At 46.1% G+C, this 27500-nt stretch overlaps 1 protein-coding gene across 1 annotated transcript; it reads left to right on the forward strand.

Moving 5' to 3' along the window:
* Positions 1–27439, forward strand: PPT1 (palmitoyl-protein thioesterase 1). The gene is made up of 9 exons (XM_047873016.1): positions 1–133; positions 4337–4446; positions 4669–4796; positions 5107–5177; positions 6963–7065; positions 21853–21943; positions 23201–23299; positions 24588–24659; positions 25902–27439. The coding sequence occupies exons 1-9, from the start codon at positions 10–12 to the stop codon at positions 26022–26024; spliced, it is 921 nt and encodes a 306-aa protein (XP_047728972.1). The 5' UTR covers positions 1–9; the 3' UTR covers positions 26025–27439.
* Positions 27440–27500: the final 61 nt, after the last annotated feature.

Raw genomic sequence — 27500 nt, forward strand, 5'->3', positions numbered from 1 at the left:
TGGGTCAAGATGGCGTCGCCCAGCTGTTTGTGGCTTTTGGCCGTCGCTCTCCTGCCGGGGTCTTGCGCGGCACCTGCACTGGGGCATCTCGACCCGCCGGTGCCGCTGCCGCTGGTCATCTGGCATGGAATGGGTGAGTGAGGGAGAAGAGAAGCAGGAGGGTTTGGCGATTCCTCTTTCCCAACCTGGGTTCGCATCGGCAGAGTGCGAGGTGGAGAGCGAGGACCGTGGTCGCACAGCAGCAGGCTGGCCCGACGTCTTAGGATTTGTGGGGGGGGGGGGGGGGGGGGGGTGTGCTCCTCTGCATTGGAAAGGGAGAGAGGAGAAGGGGCTGTCTTTTGGTGAGCTCTGGCAGAGACCCGTGCGCTGCGTTAGGGTATTTTCGGCGGCTCTTGCTTAATTCTCACGGCGGTGGCGTCAGGGTGCAGCGTCTGGCACTTGAGGCAGTCCTGGCTGTGGCTGCATGACCAGGACATCCATCCTTTTATTCATTCGCACACTGAATAGAGATTTGTTAGGTACCTAAGGTTCATGTTTCCATTTAACACGTAGTTAATAAGCACCTACTAGATACTGAAGATAAGACCGTGAACTGAACAGAACAAAGTCTTTGCCCTTTCTGAACTTATTTTCCAGGGGGAGACACAGACTATAAAGAAATAACTAAAACATGTAATATGTTTTAAATAAAATGGTGGCAAATGCAATGGAGAAGAGTAAAGCCGGGAGCGAGAGAGAAATGGAGATGGGGGCTTGCAATTTTATAAGCAGGGTCAGGAAAGGATTCACCCAGAAAGTGACATCTGTGCAAAGAGCTGAAGTGGATGAGGGAGGATACCCTGTGGATAGCTGGTAGAAGGAACAGCAAATGCAAAGGCCCTGAGGCAGAAGTATGTTTGATATGTTGGAGGAACAACATTCAGGTCAGTGGGGCTGGAACTGAGTGAGCAAGGAGAAGAAAATAGGGCTTTAGGTTGGGGTGGATGGGGATGCTGGGGCCTACAAAGGGAGTTGGCTACAATGAGTTGGAAAGCCCTTGAGGGATTTGAACACATGAGTAACATAATATGACTTACACTTTAAAAAGGACCACTCTAGTTGCTATATTAAGAATAGGTTGTAGAGGGACACAGACATTTGCAGGGAGACAAGTTAGGAAGCAATTGCAACAACTTAAACAAGAGATGGTGGTGGCCTGAAACAATATAGTAATAGGGGAGATATTGAGAAGCGGTCAAAGTTTGTGTATCTTCTGAAGGTGGAACCAATGGGATTTATTAACGGATTAGATTTGGGATGAGCAAGAAAGAAAGGAGTCAAGGATGATTCCATGGTTGGGGGCTGGACAAGTTGAAGGATGAAGTTGTCATTTTACCAAAATGGGGAAGCCTGTACGATGAGCAAATTTAGGGTAGGGAGAAGATCAGTAGTCTGCTTTTGGACTTACTAGATTTGGGATGCTTGTTAGACATCCAGATGTTATAGAGCCATTTGGAGTGTGGAGTCTAGGACAGAAATACAAGTTGGAGATTTATGTTGGGAGCCTTCAGTGTGTGGCTAGCATTTAAAGCCATGAGACTGAGCAGGATCATGGGAGCAAGTGTACACGAGGAGAGAAGAGGTGTAAAGATTGAGGCCTGAGGCGCTGCCAACATTTGGAGGTTGAGAGGAGGAGAAACTAGCTAAGGAGACGGTGGTGGTGGAGGCAAGTCAGAAGAGTGCAATGTCCCGGAAGTCCAATGAAAATGTTTCCAGAGAAAGGGAGTTATCAGCTGTATGGAATTTTATCAACAGGTCAAGTGAGAACTGCTTATTGGATTTAGCAACCTGAAGATCACTAATAACCTTAACAAAAGCAGTTTTGGGGGTGCCTGGCTATCTCAGTTGGTTGAGCATCTGACTTGTGATTTCTGCTCGGGTTACGATCTCACGGTCATGAGATCGAGCCCGGTCTTGGGCTCTGTCTGCGCTGGGCATGGAGCCTGCTTAAGAGTCTCTCTCTTTCCCTCTGCCCCTCTCTCCCACTCACACTCTTTCTTTCTCTCTCTAAAACAAATTAAAAGTAAGTAAATAATAAATGAAATCGTTAAAAAAAGGAAGGAAGAAAGAAAGAAAGAAAGAAAGAAAGAAAGAAAGAAAGAAAGAAAACCCTGAAGAGGAATTACAGTCAGCAAATATAAACAGTTTTCTCAAAGCTCTGTGCTGGGTTCCAGGGCTACTACAGTGGAGTTAAAAGAAGTTATTATGAGACAAATAGAGGATGCTTTAAGCCTCAGCTTTTCCTTCTTTAAAAATGAATTCTTAAGGTTCCTCTTAAGTTAGAAATGGGATGATTAAGCTCAAAATGGAAAATGATCTCAGCCTACTTCTCCAACTGAGCGGCCAGTCACTTTTCTTCCAGTTCTTGGTTTTAGTTCTTTGAAACAGGAAAAGAAACAGGGCTGGGAGTAGGACGAGGCAAGGAGACCCCTACATTGCAAAAGTTAAGAAGGCACTCACTTTCTAGCTCATAGAAGTTCAGGGTCAGCACTTGCACGAGAACCTGCGAGTGAGTACCTCCTGAAATTTTGTGCCCTAGGCGTTTCACTTTTCTTTCCCTAGTCCTAGTCCTTGAGTTTGATTCCTAAGCGCTCTTGACTCTACTAACCCCAAGTGTTCCAAATGATAAGGCAGGGTAATATGCACCTCTGCTTACGTTTCAGTTATGAATTCGGTGTCCCAACTGTATTGTGTGGGCTTTTGAAGTTTGTTATTACTTGAGAAAACACGAGCCACGCAAAAAATGGTCTTTTTTTTTGAGGTGAAATTCATGTAACCTACAATTAACCATATTAAGGTATGCAATTCAGTGGCAATTAGTATATTCATAATATTGTTTTACCAGCGCTCCTCTCTAGTTTCAAGTTTTTTTCATCATCCCAGAAAACACTGTACCCCGTAAGTAACCACTCTGTTCCCCACTCCCAACACTTCCTGTCCAATGTCCAATGTCCAATCTGTTTTCTGTCTTTATGGATTTGCTGGTTCTAGATATATCCTATATAAAGGGAATCAAACATTATGTGACCTTTTGTGTTTAGCTTTTTTCACTTATAATAATGTGAATTTAGTGTGAATTTAATGTGAATTTAGGTTCATCCACATTGTAGCATATGTACATATGTATGTAGCATGTGTATTTCTTTTGTTTTTTACAGCTGAATAATATTCCACTGTATGTGTCTACCACAGTTTGTTTACCCACTCATCCATTGGTGGACATTTGTGTCACTTTACCTTTTAGCTATTATGAATAGTGCTGCTGTAAACATTGAGGTACATGTTTCTGTATGGGCATGTTTTAATTTCTCTTGGGTAGATATCTAGAAGGGAAATTGCTGCATCCTATGGTAATTGTTAGGGTTACCTTTTTGAGGAACCACCAAACTTTTCACGATGGCTGCATCATATTACATTTCCACCAGCAATGTACAAGCGTTCCTATTTCTCCACATCCTTGCTTGCTACTTTCCAGTGTTTTAAATTAAAGCCATCCTAGTGGGTGTGAGGTGGTATCTCATTATAGTTTTGATTTGCATTTCCTTTTTTAAATTAATTATTTATTTTAGTGTTTATTTTTGAGAGTGGGGAGGGGCAGAGAGAGAGGAGGACAGAGGATCAGAAGCCAGCTCAGCGCTGACAGCAGGGAGCCTGATGCGGGGCTCAAAGCTCACCACCGGAGCCAAAGTCGGTCGCTCAACTGACTGAGCCACGGGGTGCCTCGATTTGCAGTTCCTTAATGACCAGTGATGTTGAACGTGTTTTCATATGCTTGTTGGTCATTTGTATATCTCCTTTGGAAACATGTCTGTTCAAGTCCCTTTTCCATTTTTAAATTAGGTTAACTTCTTGTTGAGTTGTAAGAGTTCTTTGTGTATCCTGGGTATTAAACCGTTATCAAATATATGATTTGCAAATATTTTCTCCCTTTTTATTTTTTTCCTTTTGCAAATATTTTCTCCCATTCTGTATGTTTCACTTCAAGAAAAATTTTTGTTTTTAATCTTTATTTATTTTTGAGAGAGAGACAGAGTGTGAGCAGGGGAGGAGCAGAGAGAGAGGGAGACACAGAATCTGAAGCAGGCTCCAGGCCCCGAGCTGTCAGCACAGATCCCAATGCAAGGCTCGAACTCACAAATCGTGAGATCATGACATGAGCTGAAGTAGGACGCTCAACCGACTGAGCCACCCAGACATGTCATGTTTCACATTCTTTATAATGCCCTTTGAAGCTTAAAACTTTTTAAAACCTATGTAACCTAGTTCATGAATATCTGCCATTGTCTTTGTTGTCTAGGAGACAGCTGTTGTAATCCCTTAAGCATGGGTGCTATTAAAAAAATGGTTGAGAAGAAAATACCTGGAATTTATGTCTTATCTTTAGAGATTGGGAAGACCCTGATGGAGGTAAGGCCCTTCACAGCTCTGTTCCTTTGAAGGTTTGCTGACTGATTTCATAGAATGTACTATTAAAATGCTTTGTCTTGCATTTTTAGCAGCAAATCTTGCAATGATACTTTAACTCTTGAGTGGCTTGTGTGCAGATTCCAACGAAACAAATTTGCCTTCTTAGAGAAGACACCAGTGGTGGTTCTCATCCCCATCCTTCCCCTGTGGCTCCTCTTTTAGGATGTGGAGAACAGCTTCTTCTTGAATGTCAATTCCCAAGTAACAACAGTGTGTCAGATTCTGGCTAAGGACCCTAAATTACAGCAAGGCTACAATGCTATGGGATTCTCCCAGGGAGGCCAATTTCTGTAAGTCCTGTTCTATGATGTCATACGACTTACGTGGGATTGAATTTTTTTTTCTTTCATTCAGATCTAGCCACTCCTCTAATTCTTTTGAGCTCTTCATCTGTCTTGGAAGGAACACTATTCTAAGATGTCTCCATGTAAAAAGCTTTATGGAACTTTATTTTCTGTGAGAGAATAAGGATTTGTTTGGCCATCTGGGGGAAATCCTGACACTCCCTGGCTTTGGGGAATCACAGGGAATGAAGTAGCTTCATCTGGGAAGTTGGTGGTTGATGATACATTTCCATCTGATAATCCTTTTCTCCCCCAGGAGGGCAGTGGCTCAGAGATGCCCGTCACCACCCATGATCAATCTGATCTCGGTTGGGGGACAACATCAAGGTAACCTTGGCCTCTTTGCCTCCTTTTTTCTCTGTTCTAATCCACACCACCACTTGATTTCATTTATTTATTTATTTATTTATTTATTTAAAAAAAAAATTTAACGTTTATTTATTTTTGAGACAGAGAGAGAGCATGAACAGGGGAGGGGCAGAGAGAGAGAGACAGACAGAATCTGAAACAGGCTCCAGGCTCTGAGCTGTCAGCACAGAGCCTGACACGGGGCTCAAACTCACAGACCACGAGATCATGACCTGAGCTCAAGTTGGACGCTTAACCGACTGAGCCACGCAGGCACCCCTGTTTATTTATTTTTAAAAGTGTATTTCTTTTGAGAGAGAGCACACACGCACACCCGCGTGTGCATGAGTTGGGGAGGGACAGAGGGAGAGGGTGAGAGAGAATCCCAGGCAGGCTCTGCACTGTCAACACAGAGCCCAGCATGGGGCTTGGTCCCACGAACCGTGAGATCATGACCTGAACCGAAATCGAGAGTCAGATGCTTAACTGACTGAGCCACCCATGCTCCTTGTTTTTAAAAAACACAAGTGTTATTCAAATGCATGCTGGTAAAAACCTTATCATTCATTCAGTCAACAAACATGTATTGAAAATCTGTAAGACAGACAAGGTCCCTGTCTTCAGGAAATTAACATTCTAGTTGGGGGGTAGGGAAGAAATAGACAATGAAGCAAGGAAATAAATAAATACAGAGAGTGAAAACTATGATCAAGAAGAAAAAAATAGGACAGGGGGTCCCTGGGTGGCTCAGTCAGCTAAGCGTCCAACCCTCGGTTTAGGTTCAGGTCATGATCTCACGGTTTGTGGGTTGGAGCCCCATGTCTCTCTCTGCCTCTCTCTGTGCCCCTCCCCCAGTCATGCACATGCCTGCTCTCCCTCTCTCTCAAAATAAATAAACATTAAAAAAAAAATAGGATAATACTTAAGAGACAGGGCAGTGGTTAAACGTGTGTGCTCTAGAGCCAAACTGCCTGTGTTCATATCCTGACTCTTAGCACTTCGTATCTAACCTTGGGCAGAGTATTTCATCTTCCTGTTTAGAAGTTTCTTATCTGTAATATGGTACAAATAATGATTTCCTCTCTTCATGGTCATGAAGATTAAATGAATTATTGCTGACATATGGTTAGAACTATGCCGGGCAACCCTGAAAATGTTATTGATGAGGATGATGAAGGTGGAAGGTATAACTGGGGGAAGGGTGGGAAATGGGGTTAGGCACTACTTGAGTTAGGGGAGTCGGTTGTGACTTCCCGAAGCTCCGACCTGAGAGATGAAATGAGTCCAACCACTGAAGCAGTGAGAGAGGAAATACATCTACCAGGGAACGGCCGGTGCCAAGGTCCTTAGGCAGAAAAGAGTATAGGAGCGTCAGGGGGAAGCTGGTTTTGGTATGCATGCTCTACGTTATCTTCTTTTTTAAGTGTTTATTTATTTTTGAGAGAGAGAGAGAGAGAGAGAAAGCAAGCAGGGGAGGGGCAGAGAGAGAGGGGAACAGAGGATCCAAAGTGAGCTCTGCGCTGACAGCAGAGAGCCTGATGCGGGGCTCGAACCCATGAACCGTGAGACTGTGACCTGAGCCGAAGTCAGACGCTTAACCAGCTGAGCCACCCTGGTGCCCCTCAATACATATTTTCTTGAGGAATAAGTGAACGAGATCAGAGGCTAGTTCAGGTCTGTTTTATTCCTCACAGTGCCTTACACATAGTAGTTACTCAGTACACAATTCTTGAAAGAATGGATATTTGGCTTCTGCTGTTGTAGGTGTTTATGGACTCCCTCGGTGCCCAGGGGAGAGCTCTCACATCTGTGACTTGATCAGAAAAACGCTGAATGTTGGGGCTTACAACAAAGCTGTTCAAGAACGGTATGTATGGTTGGCTAAAAAAAGATACAGAACTGTCATTGCATGAAAATATCATGCTGACTTTCATGGTAGCAGTGATTCCAGGAGTAGGGGCCAGTGATATTCAAATGAGAGGCTTTTTGTAAATATCTCTGTGGTATCGATTCAGTTATATTGTAAACCTAAAACTGCTTTAATACTAATTTTAAAAAGGAAGGGAGGGTATTCTTTTAATATGCATATATATAAAGTTTATTTTATTTATTTTGAGAGAAAGAGGGAGAGAGAGGGAGAGAGAGAATCCCAAGCAGGCTCTGCACCATCAGCGTAGAGCTCAACATGGAGCTTGAAGTCACGAACTGTGAGATCATGACCTGAGCCAAAATCAAGAGTCAGGCGCTTAACCGACTGAGCCACCCAGGGTTTTCTTAGGGTATTTTTTTTTTAATATAGAAAGAATGTAATTAAAAACAAAATAAATTTCCATCTTAAAAAAACTAACAAAAGAGCCTTTAAAAAAATCCCAAGCCCAAGAAATTACCGTATATATTTTGGATGACAGATTCTTTGTGTTGTCAGTAATGAGGGTTTAGCCTCCTATGTCAGTGTTTGCAACTACTCAGATGTGTTTGGATATTTAAAAATGTACAGAATCACTTTTGGAGTGTATTCTTTTCAATTGTTTCCAAACTTAAATTGTACATCAGAACCCCTGGGAAATTCATTAAAATGGATCCTGGGGCTTCATTCCTGGGATCAGAGATTAGATTTGGATTTAGTAGGTGTGGAGTATTCTTTTTTTTTTTTAACGTTTATTTATTTTTGAGACAGAGAGAGACAGAGCATGAACAGGGGAGGGGCAGAGAGAGAGGGAGACATAGAATCTGAAACAGGCTCCAGGCTCTGAGCTGTCAGCACAGAGCCCGACGCGGGGCTCGAACTCACAGACTGTGAGATCATGACCTGAGCTGAAGTCAGATGCTTTACCGACCAAGCCACCCAGGAGTATTCTAAACGATAACAGATTTGGCATTGACTAGTATGGCTCTGGTAGCTACCCTACAGGTTTTCTTTTTTTTTTTCTTAATTTTTTTTTTTAACGTTTATTTATTTTTGAGACAGAGACAGAGCATGAACAGGGGAGGGTCAGAGAGAGGGAGACACAGAATCTGAAACAGGCTCCAGGCTCTGAGCTGTCAGCACAGAGCCCGACGCGAGGCTTGAACTCATGGACCGCGAGATAATGACCTGAGCCAAAGTCGGCCGCTCAACCAACTGAGCCACCCAGGCGCCCCTACCCTACAGGTTTTCAAAGCATATCATTCTTGTCTAATACCAATTCTTCAATACAACACTTCCTTGAAGCCATTTTCCAGGGTTCAGCCTTGCCAGTGACTCACATATGGAAACAACTACGGCTAGCTCTCTCTTCCTTTCCTACCCTTTGGCTACATGCACAGCGACAAAGCTGTGTTGGGTCAGTAGTGCCACCTGGTGGTCAGTGAAAGAAACTAAGATACTTTTTTTTTTTTTTTAAGATTTTATTTTATTTTTCTCAAATCCACCCAATGTGGGGCTCAAACTCATGACCCCGAGATCAAGAGTCACATGCTCCACTGACTGAGCCAGCTAGGCACCCTGAAACTAAGATACTTCTATGTCTCCACCCCCTTTTCCATTAGGCATCTCAAACCTCTGCTAAGCTTTACCCCTAACTCTGTTTTGACTAGTCACAGCTCGGTTGTCTATATTCTACGTGTTCTCTCTGCTCATGGATATGTGTGACTTCTTTAGACATCATTGTTATTTATTCTTTACTCATTATTCTTCTAACTCTTGCCCAGATGCCTCAGAAAAATTCAACGTTTTCTTTCTTTGTGTTTCTTTTGTGAACCAAATACAACCCTTGGCAATCAGAATTATTAGTGACTATAAATGAGCAGTCATGGCGGGGAGCCAGTCACATGTAACTGATTAAAAGTGGTAGATTGATGTGTTTGTCTTCACTTCCTCCTTTTACTGGAATGATAATCAACTAGTAGCAAAAGAATAAAAAGTAATAAACCCACAAGGACAGAGAGAACAGGAGAGAAGAGACAATAAAAGATGTCAACATGTTTTTAAAAGAAAGCAGATGAATGAGTGATAATTGTTTTAGCAGAAAACGTTGCAACCTTGTATGTCTATAGAAGGATGCACTGACAAAAAGGGAACAGATTCACTTTTTATAGCTCCAGAAAGGGTCAGGAATGAGGTGCATAAGATCCTTTGGAAGGTAGAGATAAGTGCCTGGGGCTAAAAACAGGACTTTTTGTTGGGGAAAAATTTTTCTATATAAGGAATGATCAAACCGCCGGTTCCCGTGAGTGCACATCCAAGTGATTGCTCCTCCCCCATTGTGACAAAAAAAGCAAAATTTATTCTCTGGAGCAATTTAACTAGAGAAGTACCAGCCTCTGAGACAACAGGCACAGGCTGGTGGTAAGACACCACATAGAAAACCCACGCCTTCCCCCTTCCCTCCCACTCAGTTCCCAGAATGGTAGCATTGAGGCTTCTTACCTGCTAGGGTGTTGTTCAGCGGCAGTCCCGTCTCTGGAAAACCTGACTGGCCCCAGAGAAAAGATCTACAGGTTGATGTTTTGGAATCCTCCAAGATGATAGGATTCCTCTTGACCCCCCTGAGGTGAAGCCACCAGGAGGTAGGCTCTGTTCTCACATGAGGAGCCTCCAGCCAACTTTTGTGGTGTCTGTATAAACCATGAGCCCGGACCCCCAGTCAGACATCTGAGGAAAGCTTCTAAGGTGAAAGACAGACCAAAACCAACAAAAAGTATAAAAAGCAACTTAGAAAGAAAAGATGGCAGTTCAAGGAACCAAAGAAAACCTTAAAAAAAAAAAAAGCCTATAATTATTATCTTTGGAGATAAAGAATTATAATCCAGGGCACCAGAAAAGAATGTGAATGAAACCACCAGTCAGAGAGTAAAAGAGAGCTCCTGGAAATTAAAAATAAACAACAACAAAAATGTGTGCGCAATATGGGAATATGCACATGAGGAAATCTCCTAGAAATAAGAACAAAAACTCAAAGAGGTTAAAAGGAAAAAAAAAAAGAGAACTGACAAAATGAAAGACATTTAGCAGTTTGGGAAGTCCAGTTTCTGACCCATAGGGGTTCTGAAAGTCATCCAGAGGAAAAGGGTGGATTGGAATTATCAAAGAAGCAATACAAGAAAATTTCTCTGGTCGACAGGACATGAGTTTCCAGACAGAAAAGGCTCGCTAAGTGGTTAGGGCAACAGTGGAAAAAGATTCACGTTGAGGTACGCTCCTGTGAAATTTCAGAGCACCGGGATAAAGAGGAGACCCCAGGGAGGCCGCCCACAGAATCCGTACTACTGACCGCCCCTCCTGCCAGCAGCACTGCTAGCTAGAAGGCAGTGATGCAGTACCTTTGTGTCCTTATTTATGTACGTGTGTATTTATTCATGAGGGGATGGGGAGGAACAGAGAGAGAGGGAGAAAGAATCCCAAGCAGGCTCTAAGCTGTCAGCACAGAGCCCAATGTGGGGCTCAAACTCACAATCCGTGACGTCATGACCTGAGCTGAAGTCGGATGCTTAACCAACTGAGCCACCCAGTACCTTTGTGTTCTTTTTTAATTCTTTAAATGTATTCATTTATTTATTTAGGGAGAGTGAGTGAGCACAAGCAGGGGAGGGGCAGAGAGAGGGAGAGACAGAATCCCAAGCGGGCTCTACGCCATCAGCACAGAGCCTGATGCGGGGCTCGAGCTCACAAACTGTGAAATCATGACCTGAGCTGAGATCAAGAGTCAGATGCTTAACCAACTGCACCACCCAGGTACCCCACCCACGCACCCACAGTGCCATTGTGTTTTAAGGGAGAGTGATTTCCATCCTAGAATTCTATGCCCAACCTTCAAGGAGCAACCAGATGTGAAGGGAAAATAAAGACCTCTTCAGACATGGGAGAAAAAAAAAAGAATGCCCTTCTTTCTAGGGTATGTAAGTGTTGGGAGACACTCAGTTCTATCCCGTCTAGTTACATGGCCTAGTATGTCTTCAAACCTCCTCCTCTTCCCCAGCATGGAGTACGTGGTAATACTTCCCTGCACAGAAATTCAGTGCCGTGCTCAGTTCTTACCAAGTAGGCAGGTTTGGGCTGTTACCACTAGTGGTGTTGTGTTTAAAGTATTTATTCAACTTGAACTTCCTGTTTCTGTTATTTATTAAGTATTGCAGTGGTTTTGTCTTCTTTTAGTTGCAGTTCTAAAGCATTCCATTCATAATTCCATCAGCTGTTGCACTGCAGTTTGCCAGGCCCTGTGGTAGGTCTGGCAGATAAAGGGAGAATGAGACAATGACGGTCCCTGCTGTCATGCAGTAACCTGTCAGTGGGGAAAAGGAGGCTCCAAGTGAACAGAGGCAGGGACCACCCCTAACAGTGCTAAGGCCGTGGTGGAAAGAAACAGGATGCAGTGGCGGAGGGTAGTGGAGGCCGTATCTACTCTGGACAAAATGGTCTTTGGAGAATAGGTATTGAGGCCGGGATCTGAAAGATGAAAGGGAGCACAGGAGGAGCTAAGGAAAGAGCCATCAGGCGGAGGGAACAGTAGGCACAAAGGCCTGATCCTGGGACACCTTGGGCTCGTTCTAGGCCCTGGCAGCAAGTTTAGTGATAGACGGGAGAGTTGGCAGGGGCTACATCGGCAGGGACGTGCGGGTCACGTCGGCAGTTTGGGTTTCCTTCAAAACATCAGGAGAAGCTACTGGCAGGTTTTAAGCAAGGGAGTAACATGGCCCGATACATGTTTTTGGAAGGTCTCCACTGCTTTGTAGAGAGCAGATTGGAAAGTGGGTAGAGGAAAAGCAGGGGCTGTTGCAGCGTCTTGCTAAGAGGTGCTGGTGGTGTGGACGCTCAATGAGATGGAGAGAAGTGGAATGACACGAGATACGTTTCATAATGTAGCTGAACTAGACTGCAAGCCAGGATACATCTCAGCATGTATCACATGGTTTCCCTGGGGAATGGATTCTGAGTTCTCACCAGTTCATTTACAGATTGATACTTCTCTAGTTTTATGGGGTTGCTTTTTCTTTGTAAAGTTTATTTTATATTTCTATGTATATCTCCGGTTAGCAGATGGTCAGTATGAGATTTAAAGAGGCAGGTAGTCCCAGTAGAGAGGCGGGAAGGGGGAGGTGAGGGTGTAAAGGGACAGAAGGAGATTGTGTTCTCCTGGCAGTATGTTCCTAGGCTGCCCTTTGTACCCAGAAGGATTCTCGTTGCAGGCGAATAACCAAATCAAAGTAAATTTTTAAAGTAGTTCATAGTCTGTTGGTACTCAAGGTTTCAGAGGTTCTAGAATCAAGGAATGGGAGTCACAGACAGCCAGGTCCATCTGTCTCCAGCTGGCATTGCTGCTGCCTCTCTCCACGCACACCAGCCTCTCTGGCCACCCACATGGCAAAAGGTGGCCTTGCCCGGCTTCCAAGTTTTTTGTTTTTTTTTAAGTTTATTTATTTTGAGAGAGAGAGAGAGAGAGAGTGATTGAGCAGGGGAGGGGCAGAGAGAGGGAATCCTAAGCAGGCTCTGCGATGTCAGCACAGAACCCGATGCAGGGCTTGAACTCACAAACGCTGAGATCACGACCTGAGCCATGAGATTGGATGCTCGACCAATCAAGCCGAGTTGGATGCTCGACCGACGGAGCCACCCAGGTGCCCCAGCTTCTAAGTTTTTAATCGTCTCTGCTTAGGTTATTATCTCAGGCGAGGCTAGAATCTTCTGTCCCAATCCAGATTCTTGAGGAAGGGACCATGCCCCAGCTCAGGTCAGGTCTCTGTCATCGACTGTGGCCACAGAAGTGGGACCTTACATACCAGTTATACTTGCCCCTGTAAGCAGGAGGGGCAGGGCAGGAAGGATACAGTTCCCAGACAAGGGAGGGTTGATTTTGACTTAGGCAGGGACCCCTCAAGATGTCTTCTGCACTGTTGAGATCATTCAGCCTTAGCAAAGCAAATTTAATGGAGTACTCTGGGAAGCTAGTGAGAGAGGCCTTTTCCCGCACCAGCCCCTGGCCAGGCTCAGTGCGGGCAGCAGTGAGGAATGGTGAGGGTGACCATTCTCTCTCACCTTGTGGATGTGAAGTCTGCCTTCTAGTTCCCCTTTGAGAAGCTGGCAGCCCTTCCTGGATTTCTCCTTCTTCCGGTTTCCACCTTGCTATCCTGTGCCCATCCCTGCCCCAGGGAATACTGCATTGTTGCCCTGGCCTCACCCTTGGCCTCTCCTCTTCCTCTGGGCCAGCTCTGCTCTCCTCAGTGGCCCTCCCCTTGGTCCGCAGCCCTCAGCCCCGCATGCCCAGTGCTTGGCAGGGCCTCTGCCCCCAGCAGCTCTCATAGAGCGCTCATCCACAGGTGTCCCACTGTCCCCATGCCTTCACCCTCAACTTGCCACTCCCTCTTCTGGAAATACTGAGGCAGCCACTGAAGCTCCCTTAGGCACTTTTTAACTGTTCAAAACAGTATAAAGAGTAATGTAATCTGAGACCGAAAAGTAATATTTTGTCATATTTGTCTCAGATATTTTAAGAACTGAAACATTTCAGGTAACACTGAATTCTACATATCTCTGCCAGGTTCCGTTCTCTGTCCTCCTTCTCTGGTGACAACCATTGTCAAGAAATTAGAGTAGTAGAAGGGTGCCCAGGTGTCTCAGTCGGTTAAGTGTCCATCTCTTGGTTTTGGCTCAGGTCATGGTCTCACAGTTTGTGGTTTCGAGTCCCACATCAGGCTCTGTGCTGACAGCTCGGAGCCTGATTGAGATTCTCGGTCTTCCTCTCTCTCTGCCCCTCCCCCGCGCATGCCGTCTCTGTCTCCCTCAACATAAATAAATAAAACTGAAAAAATTCTGTCCATTAAAAATATTTTGTACATTTATATACATATCTATCCTTAATAGTAGTATTTTATATATTTAAAACGTTATGAATATCTTGCGCACTTTATGCTGCAAATGAGGTTTTCACTCAATGTTATGTTTTTGAGATCTAAACATGTGGTTACATATACATCTAGTTCATTTGTCTTTTTTTTTTTTTTTTTTTTTTTTAGTGTTTATTTTTGAGAGAGAGAGCATGAGTAGAGGAGGGAGACACAGAATCTGAAGCAGGTTCCAGGCTCTGAGCTGTCAGCACAGAGCCCGACACAGGGCTGGAACTCATGGACTGAGAGATCATGACTTGAACTGAAGTCAGACACTTAACCGACTGAGCCACCCAGGCACCCTAGTTCATTCGTCTTGACTGCTACGTGGCATTCTGTATTCTGTGACTACCACAGTGTGTTGATTTCCGTATTACAAACATTTTGGCATTTCTAGTTTCTCATTATAACAAACAACTTTGAGGGAACACCCTTGTGTTGAAAAGCCCAGTCTATCTTCCTGCGTGTCTCCTTTACTTTTACACCACTACTCTACTCACACAGGACACTTCACTTCCGGTCACCAAATGTGTGGTGGTTTTCCCACACCGACGAATTCTCTGTGACATCAGCTGGGTGTCCTACAATTTAACTCAATTCTGACACTGTCTACCTGGAGGTAGCGTCAGATCCCGCAGGTGAAGGGCTCCCACAAGCCTACCAACCCCCCGCATGCCCATTGCCAGTAGTAGGTCTGCGGGTTACCCACAACCTCTGTCCGACTTGGCTGCAAAGTGGAGGTTCCCTCTCCTCAGTTTGACTAATTTGCTAGAGCGGCTCACAGAACTCAAGGAGACATGTTTACCAGTTTATTAAAGGGTATGATAAAGGATACAGTTGAACAGCCAGATGAAGAGATACACTGGGTGGGGTCTGGGAGCGCTGGGGTCACCCTTCTGGTGTGGATGTGTTCACCAGCCTGGAAGCTCTCTGAACGCCTACTTCAGAGTTACTAACTCCATTTCCAGCCCCCAGCACCTCTCTGGAGAATGGGGAGAGGGTTGAAAATCCCGAGCTTCAGATGGAGGTTTGGTCTTTCTGGTGACCAGCCCCTTCCAGGAACCACCTAGGAGCCCACCCAGAGCCTCCTGAGTAGGACAAAAGATGCTCCCAGTATTCTTACATAACACTTAGGAAGTTACAAGGTTTTAGGAGCTCTGTGCCAGGAACCGGGGTTGGAGACCAATATATGTATTTTCTGTTACTTAGCTGTCCTCGTACAAGAATTTATCTGCTAGCAGAATTCACATGTAGACTTTTAGTGATTCATTGGGTAATTTGGGGAATGCTCCGTAACGTCTCTGCTTCAGTTTCATCATCTGTAAAACAGAGCAATAAGTATACCTTACGAATTGTAAAGAAGGTTAAATGAGTTAATAGGTGTAGAGTGTTTAACATAGTAACAGTACTTCGAAAACAGTGCACTGAGCTGCTGTTTTGGTGGTTAGCATGTGCATTTTAGGCTTGACTGGGTATTGCCGGGGTGGTTGAACCAATTTCTGTTCCCACCAACAGAGTGTGAGTGTTCCTGTTTTCTCCAGTCTTACTTTTTTTTTTTTTTTTTAGTTTATTTATTTACTGGGGCTCCTGGGTGGCTCAGCTGGTTAAGCATCCAACTTTGGCTCAGGTCATGATCTCACAGTTTGTGAGTTCGAGTCCCATGTTAGGATATGTGCTGACAGCTCAGCTGCAGATTCTGTGTCTCTCTCTCTCTCTTTCTCTCAAAAATAAACATTAAAAAAAAATAAAATTCTTCATAAACATAATTTTTTAAAAAGTTTGTTTAGGGGCGCCTGGGTGGCGCAGTTGGTTAAGCGTCCGACTTCAGCCAGGTCACGATCTCGCGGTCCGTGAGTTCGAGCCCCGCGTCGGGCTCTGGGCTGATGGCTCGGAGCCTGGAGCCTGTTTCCGATTCTGTGTCTCCCTCTCTCTCTGCCGCTCCCCCGTTCATGCTCTGTCTCTCTCTGTCCCAAAAATAAATAAACGTTGAAAATTTAAAAAAAAAAAAAAAGTTTATTTATTTTGGGAGAGAGGGAGAGTGAGTGCAAAAGAGAGAGCACGTGCGCGTGCGAGTAGGGGAGGAGCAGGGAGAGAATCCCCAGCAGGCTCTGTGATGTTAGTGCAGAGCCCAATGTAGGGCTCGATCCCACGAACTGAGAAATCATGACTTGAGCCAAAATCAAGACTTGGATGCTTAACTGACCAAGCCACCCAGGCGCCCCTCGTCTTACTAACTTTTGATCCAATGTCACGTGTCTGTCAGTCAGATGTGTGCAGAATGGTTTCGCATTCCAATCTGTACGTGCTGTTGGACAGCTTGAACATCTGTTCACATTTGTTGTCTGCTCAGGTGTCCCTTTTCTGTGAATTGCCTATTCTAGTTTTTGCCTGTTTTTCAGTTGGATGCTCTTTTTCTTACTGATTTGTAAGTATATACACGCATGTGCACGTGTATGATGAATACTAAGCCTTTCTTTGTTAGGTATGTTACACTTAACTTCTCCCAGCCCGTGGGTCATCTTTTTACTTATGGTGTCTTCGTTTCATGTAACAGGTTTTTTATTTTATTTTTAGTTTTTTTTTTAATTTTTAATTTTTAATTTTTGAGAGGGAGACAGTGCATGGGGGTTAGGGTTACTAGGGGGAGGGGGCAAAGGAAGGGGGAGAGAATCCTAATAAGCAGCCTCCACTCCCACATGGGGCTCTGTCCCATGACCATGAGATCATGACCTGAGCTGAAATCAAGAGTTGGATGCTCACCTAACAGCAGTTTGGTTTTTTAGACGGTTTTATTGAGCTACGATTCACATACCATACAGTTCTCTCATTTAAAGTGTATAATTCATTGGGTTTGGGTGTATTACATTACTTTTTAAAGTTGTGGTAAAACATATATATGTTTATAGATGTTTATATATAATATGTTTATATTATATATAAAACATAAAAATTTGCCATTTGAATCATTTAAAAATTTTGTTAATGTTTTTATTTATTTTTGAAGGAGAGAGACAGAGAGACAGAGAGACAGAGAGATGGAGCATGAGCGGGGGAGGAGCAGAGAGAGAGGGAGACACAGAACTCAAAGCAGGCTCCAGGCTCTGAGCTGTCAGCACAGAGCCGGATGTGGGGCTCGAACTCTTGAACTGTGAGATCATGACCTGAGCTGAAGTCGGATGGTTAACCGACTGAGCCACCCAGGCGCCCCCCCCCCACCCCCCCCCCCCCCCCCCCCCGTTTGAATCATGTTTAAGTGTACAGTTCAGTTCAGGGGCATTAAGTACCTTCACAGTGTTGTACAACCAGCATCTGGGGCAGTGCCTTCTGACTTGGATTCAGGCCACTTTATCAGTCCTTCTGACTGATGCACAAAGCTATTCTCCTACCCCATATTTTCCTCTCATTTTTTTCCAATGTTTTTATTCATTTTTGGGACAGAGAGAGACAGAGCATGAACGGGGGAGGGGCAGAGAGAGAGGGAGACACAGAATCGGAAACAGGCTCCAGGCTCTGAGCCATCAGCCCAGAGCCCGACGCGGGCCTCGAACTCACGGACCGCGAGATCGTGACCTGGCTGAAGTCGGACGCTTAACCGACTGCGCCACCCAGGCGCCCCTCCTCTCATTTTTTTAAAACGTTTTGTTTTTATTCTCATGCTCTTCATCTACCTGGGGTTTTCTATGCTTGAGTCTGTTTCTGGGCTGCGCTTCTGCTCCATTGGCTTATTTGTCTATTTCCACCCAGCGACCATGCTACTTCAGTTACTATAGCAACATTTACCCAGTTCCTCTTCAAGTCTTGGCTGTGCTTGGACTTTTATTGTTTCATCTCGAGTTTATTTATTAAAAAAATTTTTTTAAATGTTTACTTATTTTTCAGAGAGAGAGACAGAAAGACAGAGCTTGGGTGGGGGAGGGGCAGAGAGAGAGGGAGACACAGAATCCAAAGCAGGCTCCAGGCTCCGAGCTGTCAGCACAGAGCCCGACGCGGGGCTCGAACCCACAAACTGTGAGATCACGACCTGAGCTGAAGTCAGACGGTTTCACTGTGCCCTTCATCTGGAGTTTAAATTATTGTCAGATTCTACCAAAACTCATCTCGTGATTTAGATCAGACCTTCTTAGCGTTTGGCCATCCCCTCAGCGCACGCTCTGCTGCATTCCTGTCGCTCCCCTTCAGGCGCGTGTTCCTCTTACTCTAGGACTTGAGCAGCATTTCCCCTTGCGGACTCTGCGGGAGCCTGCTGGTAAGCAGCTGGCTTCAGAGCGTGGGAGAGGAGAGACAGAAGGGGATGGTGACAGGTCTGAGAGCACTACCTTTTGTGGAATTTGTGCCACACGTGGACACACTACCGAGCTTTACGGCTCTTGTTTAATTTTCACAACAACCCTGCAAAGAATCCGGCTCAAGGGGCGCCTGGCTGGCTCAGGCAGAAGAGTCTGCGACTCTTGATCTCGGGGTCGTGAGTTCGAGCCCAGTGTTGGGCATAGAGATTACTTAAAAAATATAATTATAATCCAGCTCAGAGAGGCAAATACCCATGATTCCAACCTGGGTCTGTGCAATACACGGCTGTGGGTGCTGTGTGCACCCCACAGTCTGCAGAGACAGTACGCATGTATCGTGGTTAAGAGCAAGACTTCGGGGGGGGGGGGGGGGCCCAGACTGCCTGCTAGGCTATTCTGGCTTTATTACCTCCCAGCAGGACGACCTCGGGCAAGCTGCTTAATCACTCTGGGTTTGGCTGCCTCATTTGTAAATACGAGGCTAATAATAGCATCTCCCCTATGGAATTCTTGTCAGGATTAAATAGGTTAATGTATGTCAAGTGCTTAGAAGAGGCCCAGTGTATGTAAGTGCTGTACTCATGCTTCTACTATGGTCTCTAAGCCACAGTGGCTATAGCAGGCCTCAGGGATAGAGGCTCCAACTGGGGGTGGTGGGGAGTAGGGGGTGGGGGGGCGGTGCCTGGATGGCTCAGTCAGGTGTCCCGACTTTGGCTCAGGTCACCCATCTCATGGTTTGCGAGTTGGAGCCCCACACTGGGCTCCTGGCTGTCGGCACAGAGCCTGCTTTGGATCTTCTGTCCTCCTCTCTCTCTCTTTAAAATAAATAAACGTTAAAAACAGAAAGATGGAAAAAAAGGCTCCAGCTTCTGGGGCGCTGACAGCCTCGTGAGCGGGCTGCATTGGAAAGAGTGTGGACTCAGACAGATTTAGGCTCCTAGCTTACCTTGTCTGTGACTGTGTAGCGGTTTTGAGAGAGGTGCTTAACCTCCCTGAATTTGGCCCTTCACTGGTGCAAAGGAGATGATAATAGTATGAGCCCATGTTTCTTCTCTGCCTCCTGAAGCACCGTCTGCCTCCCCCCACGTCTCCACCTCCCGCAGCACTTCAGCTTCTGCTCAGCCTCAGGCCCTTCCCCCCACTGCTGCCTGTGCACCCAGCTTCTCGCAAACCAAATGTCCTTCATTTCTTCCTGTTGCCCCTTCTTAGCTCTGTTTCCTTTTCACACAAAAAGGTGACCTAGGACTACCGCCTTTTCAGCCATTGAGCTCCCCACTGTCATTCTGGGTGTCCGGAACCTGGTCTGGCAAGATCCAAAGACATTTGCATTTATTCACTTGACATTTAAAAAAAATTTTTTTTTTTGAAGTTTATTTATTTATTTTGAGAGAGAGAGCACGCACCAGCAGGGAGGGGCAGAGAGAGAGAGAGAGGGAGTGAGAGAATCCCACGCAGGCTCTGCTCTGTCAGCACAGAGCCCGACGTGGGGCTCGAACTCACGAACGGTGAGATCATGACCCGAGCCCAAACTGAGAGCCAGACGCTTCACTGCCTGAGCCACCCAGGTACCCCTCACTTACCGTTTTTTGAAGGAACTCTGGCCGCCTGTGTGGACGTGTGTGTGCTGAGGCTCACCACTTCTGAGCATTTGACACTGTTGAGTGCCCACTCCTGAAGCTTCTTCCCTTGTTCTCCTCACTGTCCTGCCTTCCCTTCTGCTCACATCTCCACATCCTACCCCTCCTTCAGCGCCAGCCGACTTGTTTTGGAGCTTGTCTGGCATCCCTGTCTCAGTCCCTTCCCTTCGGCAGAGCCGTCCTGCTGAGCGCCAGCCAGCATGTCGCTGCTGAGGGAGCTAGTCGTCCTTGGGGGGACAGGGAGCCAGCTCTCACAGGGTGAGCGACCACAGTGTTAGACCAGTGCCGATGTCAGTATTTCATAAATGGTCGGAGTTCATCACATGTTAAAAAATCAGTGAAAACTAAACATTGAGAGCACGAGCAGGGGAGGGGCAGAGAGAGAGGGAGACACAGAATCCAAAGCAGGTTCCAGGCTCTGAGCCGTCAGCACAGAGCTCGACGCGGGGCTCGAACCCACAGACCGTGAGATCATGACCTGAGCCGAAGTCGGACACTTAACTGACTGAGACACCCAGGCGCCCCACTTCCCAAACATTTATAAAGAAATTATAGAACATCCCTCTGACTGCCAACGGGCTGACAGCGCCCCCCTTTGACCTCAGTCGCACCTGCCCTGGGCGTGAGGAGCGCTGACCTCTGCTGCTTCCAAACTGGACTCTCATATCCTCCTGCTCTGCTGAGTGGAACTTTCTGGATCATCACCTCCGAGGCAGCTCTTCCACTCAGGCTGGAGAGCTCGTGGTGTAGAAATGTTTCTTTTTTCCCCTGCCAGCCTGGGCTAGAGAGCCCCACCTGTGTTCTGACTCCTCCTTTGCCCCAGAGGACTTCTCCCTTCAGGTTCATGCTCAGCTCTCGGTGGAAATGCTGCAGCGTGGATCCTGGTGTGGATATGGGAACTGAGTGGAAGTGCCTGCAGGGAGGACTTGGGGAGGGGTCAGCGTGGGTGGGGGAAGGCCCGGAGGGGAGGGGAAGCAGAGAGACTGGAGGGAAAGTAAAAGGACGTGAAAACCTGTCTGAACTGTATAAACAACACCAGATCCCTGCCTTTTGTCTTTTTTTTTTAATTTTTTTTTAACGTTTATTTATTTTTGAGACAGAGAGAGACAGAGCATGAACGGGGGAGGGGCAGAGAGAGAGGGAGACACAGAATCAAAAGCAGGCTCCAGGCTCTGAGCTGTCAGCCCAGAGCCCGACACGGGGCTCGAACTCACGGACCGCGAGATCGTGACCTGAGCCGAAGTCGGAGGCTTAACCGACTGAGCCACCCAGGCGCCGCCCCCCCCGCCTTTTGTCTTTAAAAATCGTGTGACCTATCAGAATCCTGCACACTAGTGTCATCAGTCAACGATAGGAAAAACGCTTTGTGATTGAAAGGTTAGACCTCCCTCCCAGCCTGAGGATGGCAAGGTGGATGAAGAGAGAGTGATGGGATGGTTGGATGCAGAGGAGACAAGAGGTGGTGATGGCTGAGTCTCTCGGGAGGAATGGGAAGCAGAGGAGGGTGAAGGAGGTGGGGTTGTGGGCGGGACAGCCTGTGCCACCCTGACCTGGAGGTATAAGTGTGGTAGGGCTCACGGCCATGGTGAAACCAATATTGATGAGTCCTTTTCCTAACTCTGTGGGACTCTTGTATCGTGCTAAGTAGCACTTCCTTGCCTCCGGTGTCTTGTTCATGGGGCTCTTGAACTGTTTCATCAGTGGAAGGCTTGTCTGCTCTATTTACGGGCCAGGCCTGGGATTTGGTGGCTCCGATCTTTCGTCCTTTTGAAGTCTCTTTGTGCACGGTCCCCTAGGCACAGGGGCATGCACCCAGTGCGCTGACTGACCTGCAGCTCGGTCCCCTTCACTCATTCCTTCTTCTTCCTGCAGCCTGGTGCAAGCAGAATACTGGCACGACCCCATAAAGGAGGACATGTACCGCAACCACAGCATCTTCTTGGCAGATATTAACCAGGAGAGAGTAAGCACCCATCCCAGGCTGCCGTCCGTAGCTGTGCATTCATTTTGCTTCTGGGGCAGTACGAACAGATCAGCTGTGACTGTTTACCCAACGTATCCTGGGCAGAACCTGGGAAGCAGAAGTTCTGTTTTTTGGGAGGCAGTGCTTCTGAACTTTGTTTCCTTTTAGGAAGGCTGAGATTCTTCTGGCTTTCTCCCTGTAGGTCCTTTTCCTTTCCTTGTGTTGAAGAAGCAGGGTAAGCTCAGCAGGTTGCTGGCTGGCTTAAGTGGAACTTCGCAGCTGCTGTCTTACTGAGGGAAGCCTTCCTAGTGGGTCCCTTTGGGGTCAGATTGTCTCGGAAGCAAGATTTACTTAGAAGAGAGACTGCGGAGTGGGTCCCAGGCATGAGCTTGGTTTGAGCGATTCTGGTAAACTACATGGCTCAATTTATAGCGGGCTTATCTCGAAATTTTGGGGTTTTTTAAGTTTTTGTTTTTTTTGTTTTATTTGAGAGAGAGAGAGCGCGCGCATGTGCATGTGAGCAGGGGGACGGGCAGAGGGAGAGATAGAATCTTAAGCAGGCTCTATGCTCAGCACAGAGACTGTGACCTGAACTGAAATCAAGAATCAGATGCTCAACCCACTGAGCCACCCAGGCGCCCATTTTTGTTTTTTAAAAATTTTATTTATTTATCTTTGAGAGAGAGAGAGTGACAGCACAAACAGGGGAGGGGCAGAGAGCGAGGGAAACACAGAATCCGAAGCAGGCTCCAGGCTCTGAGCTGTCAGCTGTCAGAGCCCAACGCGGGGCTCGAACCCACAAACTGTGAGATCATGACCTGAGCCGAGGTCGGATGCTCAATGGACTGAGCCACCCAGGTGCCCCCGATTTTTGTTTTTTAAAAACAAAATTTGAAGGGCAGTAGGGGAGAAACAGAGTAGTATTGCAGAGCCACTCAGAATGTGTAGTTTCTCATTTTGCCTTGGCTTTCTCTGGGTAGTAGCCTTTAACCTGTGTGATGGATGGCTATAGAGTGCAGTGACAGACTCATGGCCGCTGGCGTCTGTGTGCTCTGGTTGTTTGGGGTATTGTCAGATAGGATGGTAAGAAAAGGCTGTACAAGATACATTCTGGGCAGGGAGCTGGAAAAGCAGTCCATACCATGGAGAAGAAATATGGTGGCCCAGTGTCGGGGAGACCAGAGCACTGAAAGGCTTTAACATCCCTGCTGGAACCTGATGATGATGTCCCTGAGATACTGCTGGCCTTTCCTCCAGGGTGTCAATGAGTCCTACAAGAGAAACCTGATGGCCTTGAAGAAGTTTGTGATGGTGAAATTCCTGAATGATTCCGTTGTGGACCCAGTGGATTCTGAGGTGAGACACTGTATGGGCACAGCAAAACATGCCAGGAGACCGAAGGAGTAAATGGTATTAAAAAACAGCTTCCTGCTGGGGGAAAAACCTTCAGTCTCTTTCCGCCACCTCTTGTGTAGCTTAGGGCATCTTCACCTGAGGTCTAGAACTGGGACAGTGGGGGCTGGAACCCCCGCCACCTGAAATTGTTTGCAAAATTATGAAGTTGTGTTCTCTAAAGAAAGGTCTAATGCTTTTACCACATTTTCCAAGAGACCTGTGACCCAAACCACCAGCCCAAAGTCTGTAAATCCCTGAGGTTGGCACGCAAGGTCTGTCTTGACCTGTCCTTTCAACTCAGTCTTCCTTCATTACCCGCTTCATACACTAGGATCAAGCCATCTTGTACTTCTTGAAGTGACCCAGAGTTGGCCTGTGTTTCTTTTACGTGCCTTTGTTCATGCTTTTTAGTCCCTAGAGTTCCCTTCCCTGGGCTTTTCCACCTGATGAGCTCCTATTCATCTATCAAGGCCAAGCTCAAGTGGTCACTTCTTCCATCCAGGATGCCATCCCTATTCCAAGTAGAATTTGCTCTCTCTTTTGCAGAATCATCACATTATGTCAGGCCACCAGGGACTAGCAAACTACAGCCTGCCGGCCAAATCCAGCCTGCCATCTGCTTTCGTATGGCCCATGAACCACTTTTTAATGGTTAGAAAAAAAATCAAAATATCTGATGACATAATTATATGAATTCATATTTCAGGGTCCATAAACAAACCTTTATTGGAATACAACCATATTCAGTTTTAATTTTATTTATTAGTCATATTTCTTTTTAAAATATCGTCAGTGGCTGCTTTTGTTTACAATGGTAGCACTGGGTAGTTGTACCCACGTGGCCCTTAAAGCCTCAAATACTTTGTATCTGGCCTTTACAGAAAAGTTTGCTGGTCCTTGTGCTACACAGTTGCTTCTGTGCCTCCGTAGACTGTTGAAAACTGGGGCCATATATATATATATATATTTTTTTTTTTCGGGTGTGGAATTTAGCACGAGGATTTTCACAGCATAGGTGCTCAGTAATTGTAGGAAACAGGAATTCTGGAGAATTAGAAAGTTCTTGGGAAAGATGAACTCCTCCCTCAGGATCCACCCTGAAAAAGAGATGACTCAGATAGACTCTTTTTATTCTTCGCTACAACTTTGTGATACTGTTGGTTATCTTAACGACCAGCCAGTCTCTAGTGTCAGTCTGACAGTGTGTGGCTGTGTATCTGATCTGACCTTTCTTCCTCGTCTCCTGCAGTGGTTTGGATTTTACCGAAGTGGCCAAGCCAAGGAAACCATTCCCTTGCAGGAGACCACTCTGTACACACAGGTAACTGGGGAGGAGAAGGGTGCTGTTTTTTTCCGCTCCTGGTTCCTGAAGCTGCTAGGTTCTTTGGTGATAGACCCGGTCCCGTACACCTGGGAGCTGTGGGTGCCCGGAAGCGTCTGGCTTTGATACGGGTGAGGCTTGTTAGGGTGCTGATTGTTACACCAGCTTATCAGGCGCCGGTTTACAGAAATGTAGATCCCAAATGAAAGACCTGTACCTCGTGGTTTTCAAGTATGCGCAACGGTCACATCATCTCCAGCTCCTTCCTTCTGATAAAAAGGTTCAGAACTGGCTTCTTTTGCTGCTGTGCAGGGTGCAAATCCAAGAATCCCCCGTGCATCATGAAAACATAGGAGAGGTGTTACTTTAAAACATGAACAGATATGAAGTCTCGTTTTGAAATTTAGGGCGGTGACCGGGGGAGCTCCTGCAAGAGCCCGAAGAAGCGCAGTAGGCCCCCTGCCGTTTCTCAAGCAGAGGTCGCACCATTTCATGACCTCTAGTTCTGGAGCCTTCCATGCTGTTGGGACTCTCCCAAAAGTCACAAGTGCTGTCTGCACCACTTGCCTTCAGAGGCCAGTGGTCTCCTCTCTTAGCTTTTCTCCTGCATCTGGTGATGCAGGAGCTTGGGTGAGATCAAGCTTGGGTGAGATCAGCTTGGGTGAGATCAAAGGAAAGGGAAGCTGGGGTCTGTTGAGCTTTGGAAATTACAACTAAGAACCTCCCTATCGTGAAAGCCAAACCGATGGTAAGCTACAAGCAACACTCCAGCACCGTCGACTGCCCGTCCTCCCGGCCGTACGTGTTCTGTGGCACCGTGGGTAATGCCATCCTCAACTGCAGGATGGGAAAGCGTCTTGAGGTTTGTTATTGAAGGGTTGGCTGTGTTTTAAGTTAATGTTTTCCTGTCTTTGGCTCAGTCTCACTTAACTGACATTTTGAGGCAGTTTTGTCTGTGGCTTGCCCACCCACATAGGTGGTCCTCCAGAAGCTTTAGGAAAGTTTCAGAAAGAATATAGAACTCCAGACAACAGTCTCAATTACACGTGTGTTTCGAACGCTTAGGAGGAAAACTGGAAGGAGGTATCCTTTTTGGCATTTTCGACAGACAGTACAGCTAAATTTTACTACGCAGGGCAGAGACTGCTTTTTGGGCATTTATCGCCAATGAACATTCTTTCTATTTTAACTGCAAAACTTTTCATTAGGCCTCTTGACTAACTATGGCCTTTCTCTCTGCAGGACCGCCTGGGGCTAAAGAAAATGGACGATGCTGGCCAGCTAGTGTTCCTGGCTGTAGAAGGGGACCATCTTCAACTGTCGGAAGCATGGTTTTATGCCCACATCATACCTTTCCTTGAATGAAACCCTTGTAGTTTGCACCAGAGCTCAGGGAGCCCCAAGCACTTCTGAACCAGTAGGAGACAGTTCCCCTCATGCCTCAGCCTGAGCTCACATCCAGCTTGCAACTAATCCTTCCCTCTACTTATCACCTAACATGCCCTGCTCAGAAAGATCTAAGATTCGAACCTTATCCTTTGCCTCATCCTATCAGCATATGGTGTTGAATGCAAGTTTAATTAGTTAATAACCATGCATGGAGATTATTTTACAACCCCTCAATGTGGTCGGGCTGTCTTAGGAAACAGAGTCTGCTGCAGATCAGTGTCAGAACTGTGCCCAGGCCCAGAAGAGGCTGAAACTAAAGCAATTAGAGTCTAAAGGCAGACACTTTGTTCAGGAAAGCCTAGCTGCATTTCAAGCCAAGAGGTAGCCGGGATCCAGGCCCGAGGTGACCATAAATGCTCTCTCAGTTTTGCTGGTGGTGATTCAACCAGCGCTTTTTAAAGTATTGCTTAATGTTTCTGCAGAATTTCTTGAGGCTACTCTCTTTTCTCAGTATATTGTCCTGTGGTAGCATTTGATCTGTTCTGCTAGGCCACCGTCTGGTCTCGGTAGCACTTTTTGTCCCTTCAGGTAGTGATGAATTAGGTGCTCTGTCACAAAAGGAGGGAAGTGGCACCCAACTGGATTACTTAAGGGAGGGGAGGGGGGTGTACATCTTGCTTAACTTAGGGGAGTGAAAAAATTGTACAAGCAGCAATAACACTGTTATGTCAACTATACTTGAATTTAAAAAACAATGTACAAGTAGAAATGAAAAATGACAAGGCAGCTGGTTCTTCCCAGTCCATCCTTGATTAACCTGTCCTTTCTCAGTATGACCAGTGGTCTAGATTCTAGAGGCACTCTGTTGCTGGTGTTAGCAGACAATGGGAGGAAAAATGGGAAGAGATCAGGCTAATTCCCATCTCAAAAAACCGTATTTATCAGTACGCCGTAAACTAGATCTGATGTATTTGATGAAAAAAAAGGATGATTTGCTCAAAAAGTTTGGGGAACATTGTATACACCTTTTCTCCTGTTGGAGAGCAACTCACATTCGAATATTAATGACTCAGAATTCCTATTTTTAAAGAAAACTAACCTTAATCTACTGTTTCCCACACGGAGCATGGACATTTTGGCCGCCCCCTCCCCACCTGGAGAAAACCTATCAGCACTTCCTGGAAGACTGTTCTTCCAGAATGCCAATTTGAGATATGATAGCTATGCAGGAGGGAAACACCTTGTTAGTGCTGCAAACTTCACCCTTTATGACTTTCCCCTCACCTTTCTCAAGCCTTATTTCTCAACTAAAAGATGAGGATTAAGGGTAACAAGTGGGGGAACATGAAAAAAGTTTTATGACATTGTCTAAAATAAAGAATAGTTTCTTATCCTTAGTGTCCTTTTTCTTTCTTTTCAATATTCTTACATATACCTCAGGGCACCTGGTTG

This window comes from Prionailurus viverrinus, chromosome C1 (genome assembly GCF_022837055.1).
Source record: "Prionailurus viverrinus isolate Anna chromosome C1, UM_Priviv_1.0, whole genome shotgun sequence".
NCBI lineage: Eukaryota > Metazoa > Chordata > Mammalia > Carnivora > Felidae > Prionailurus > Prionailurus viverrinus.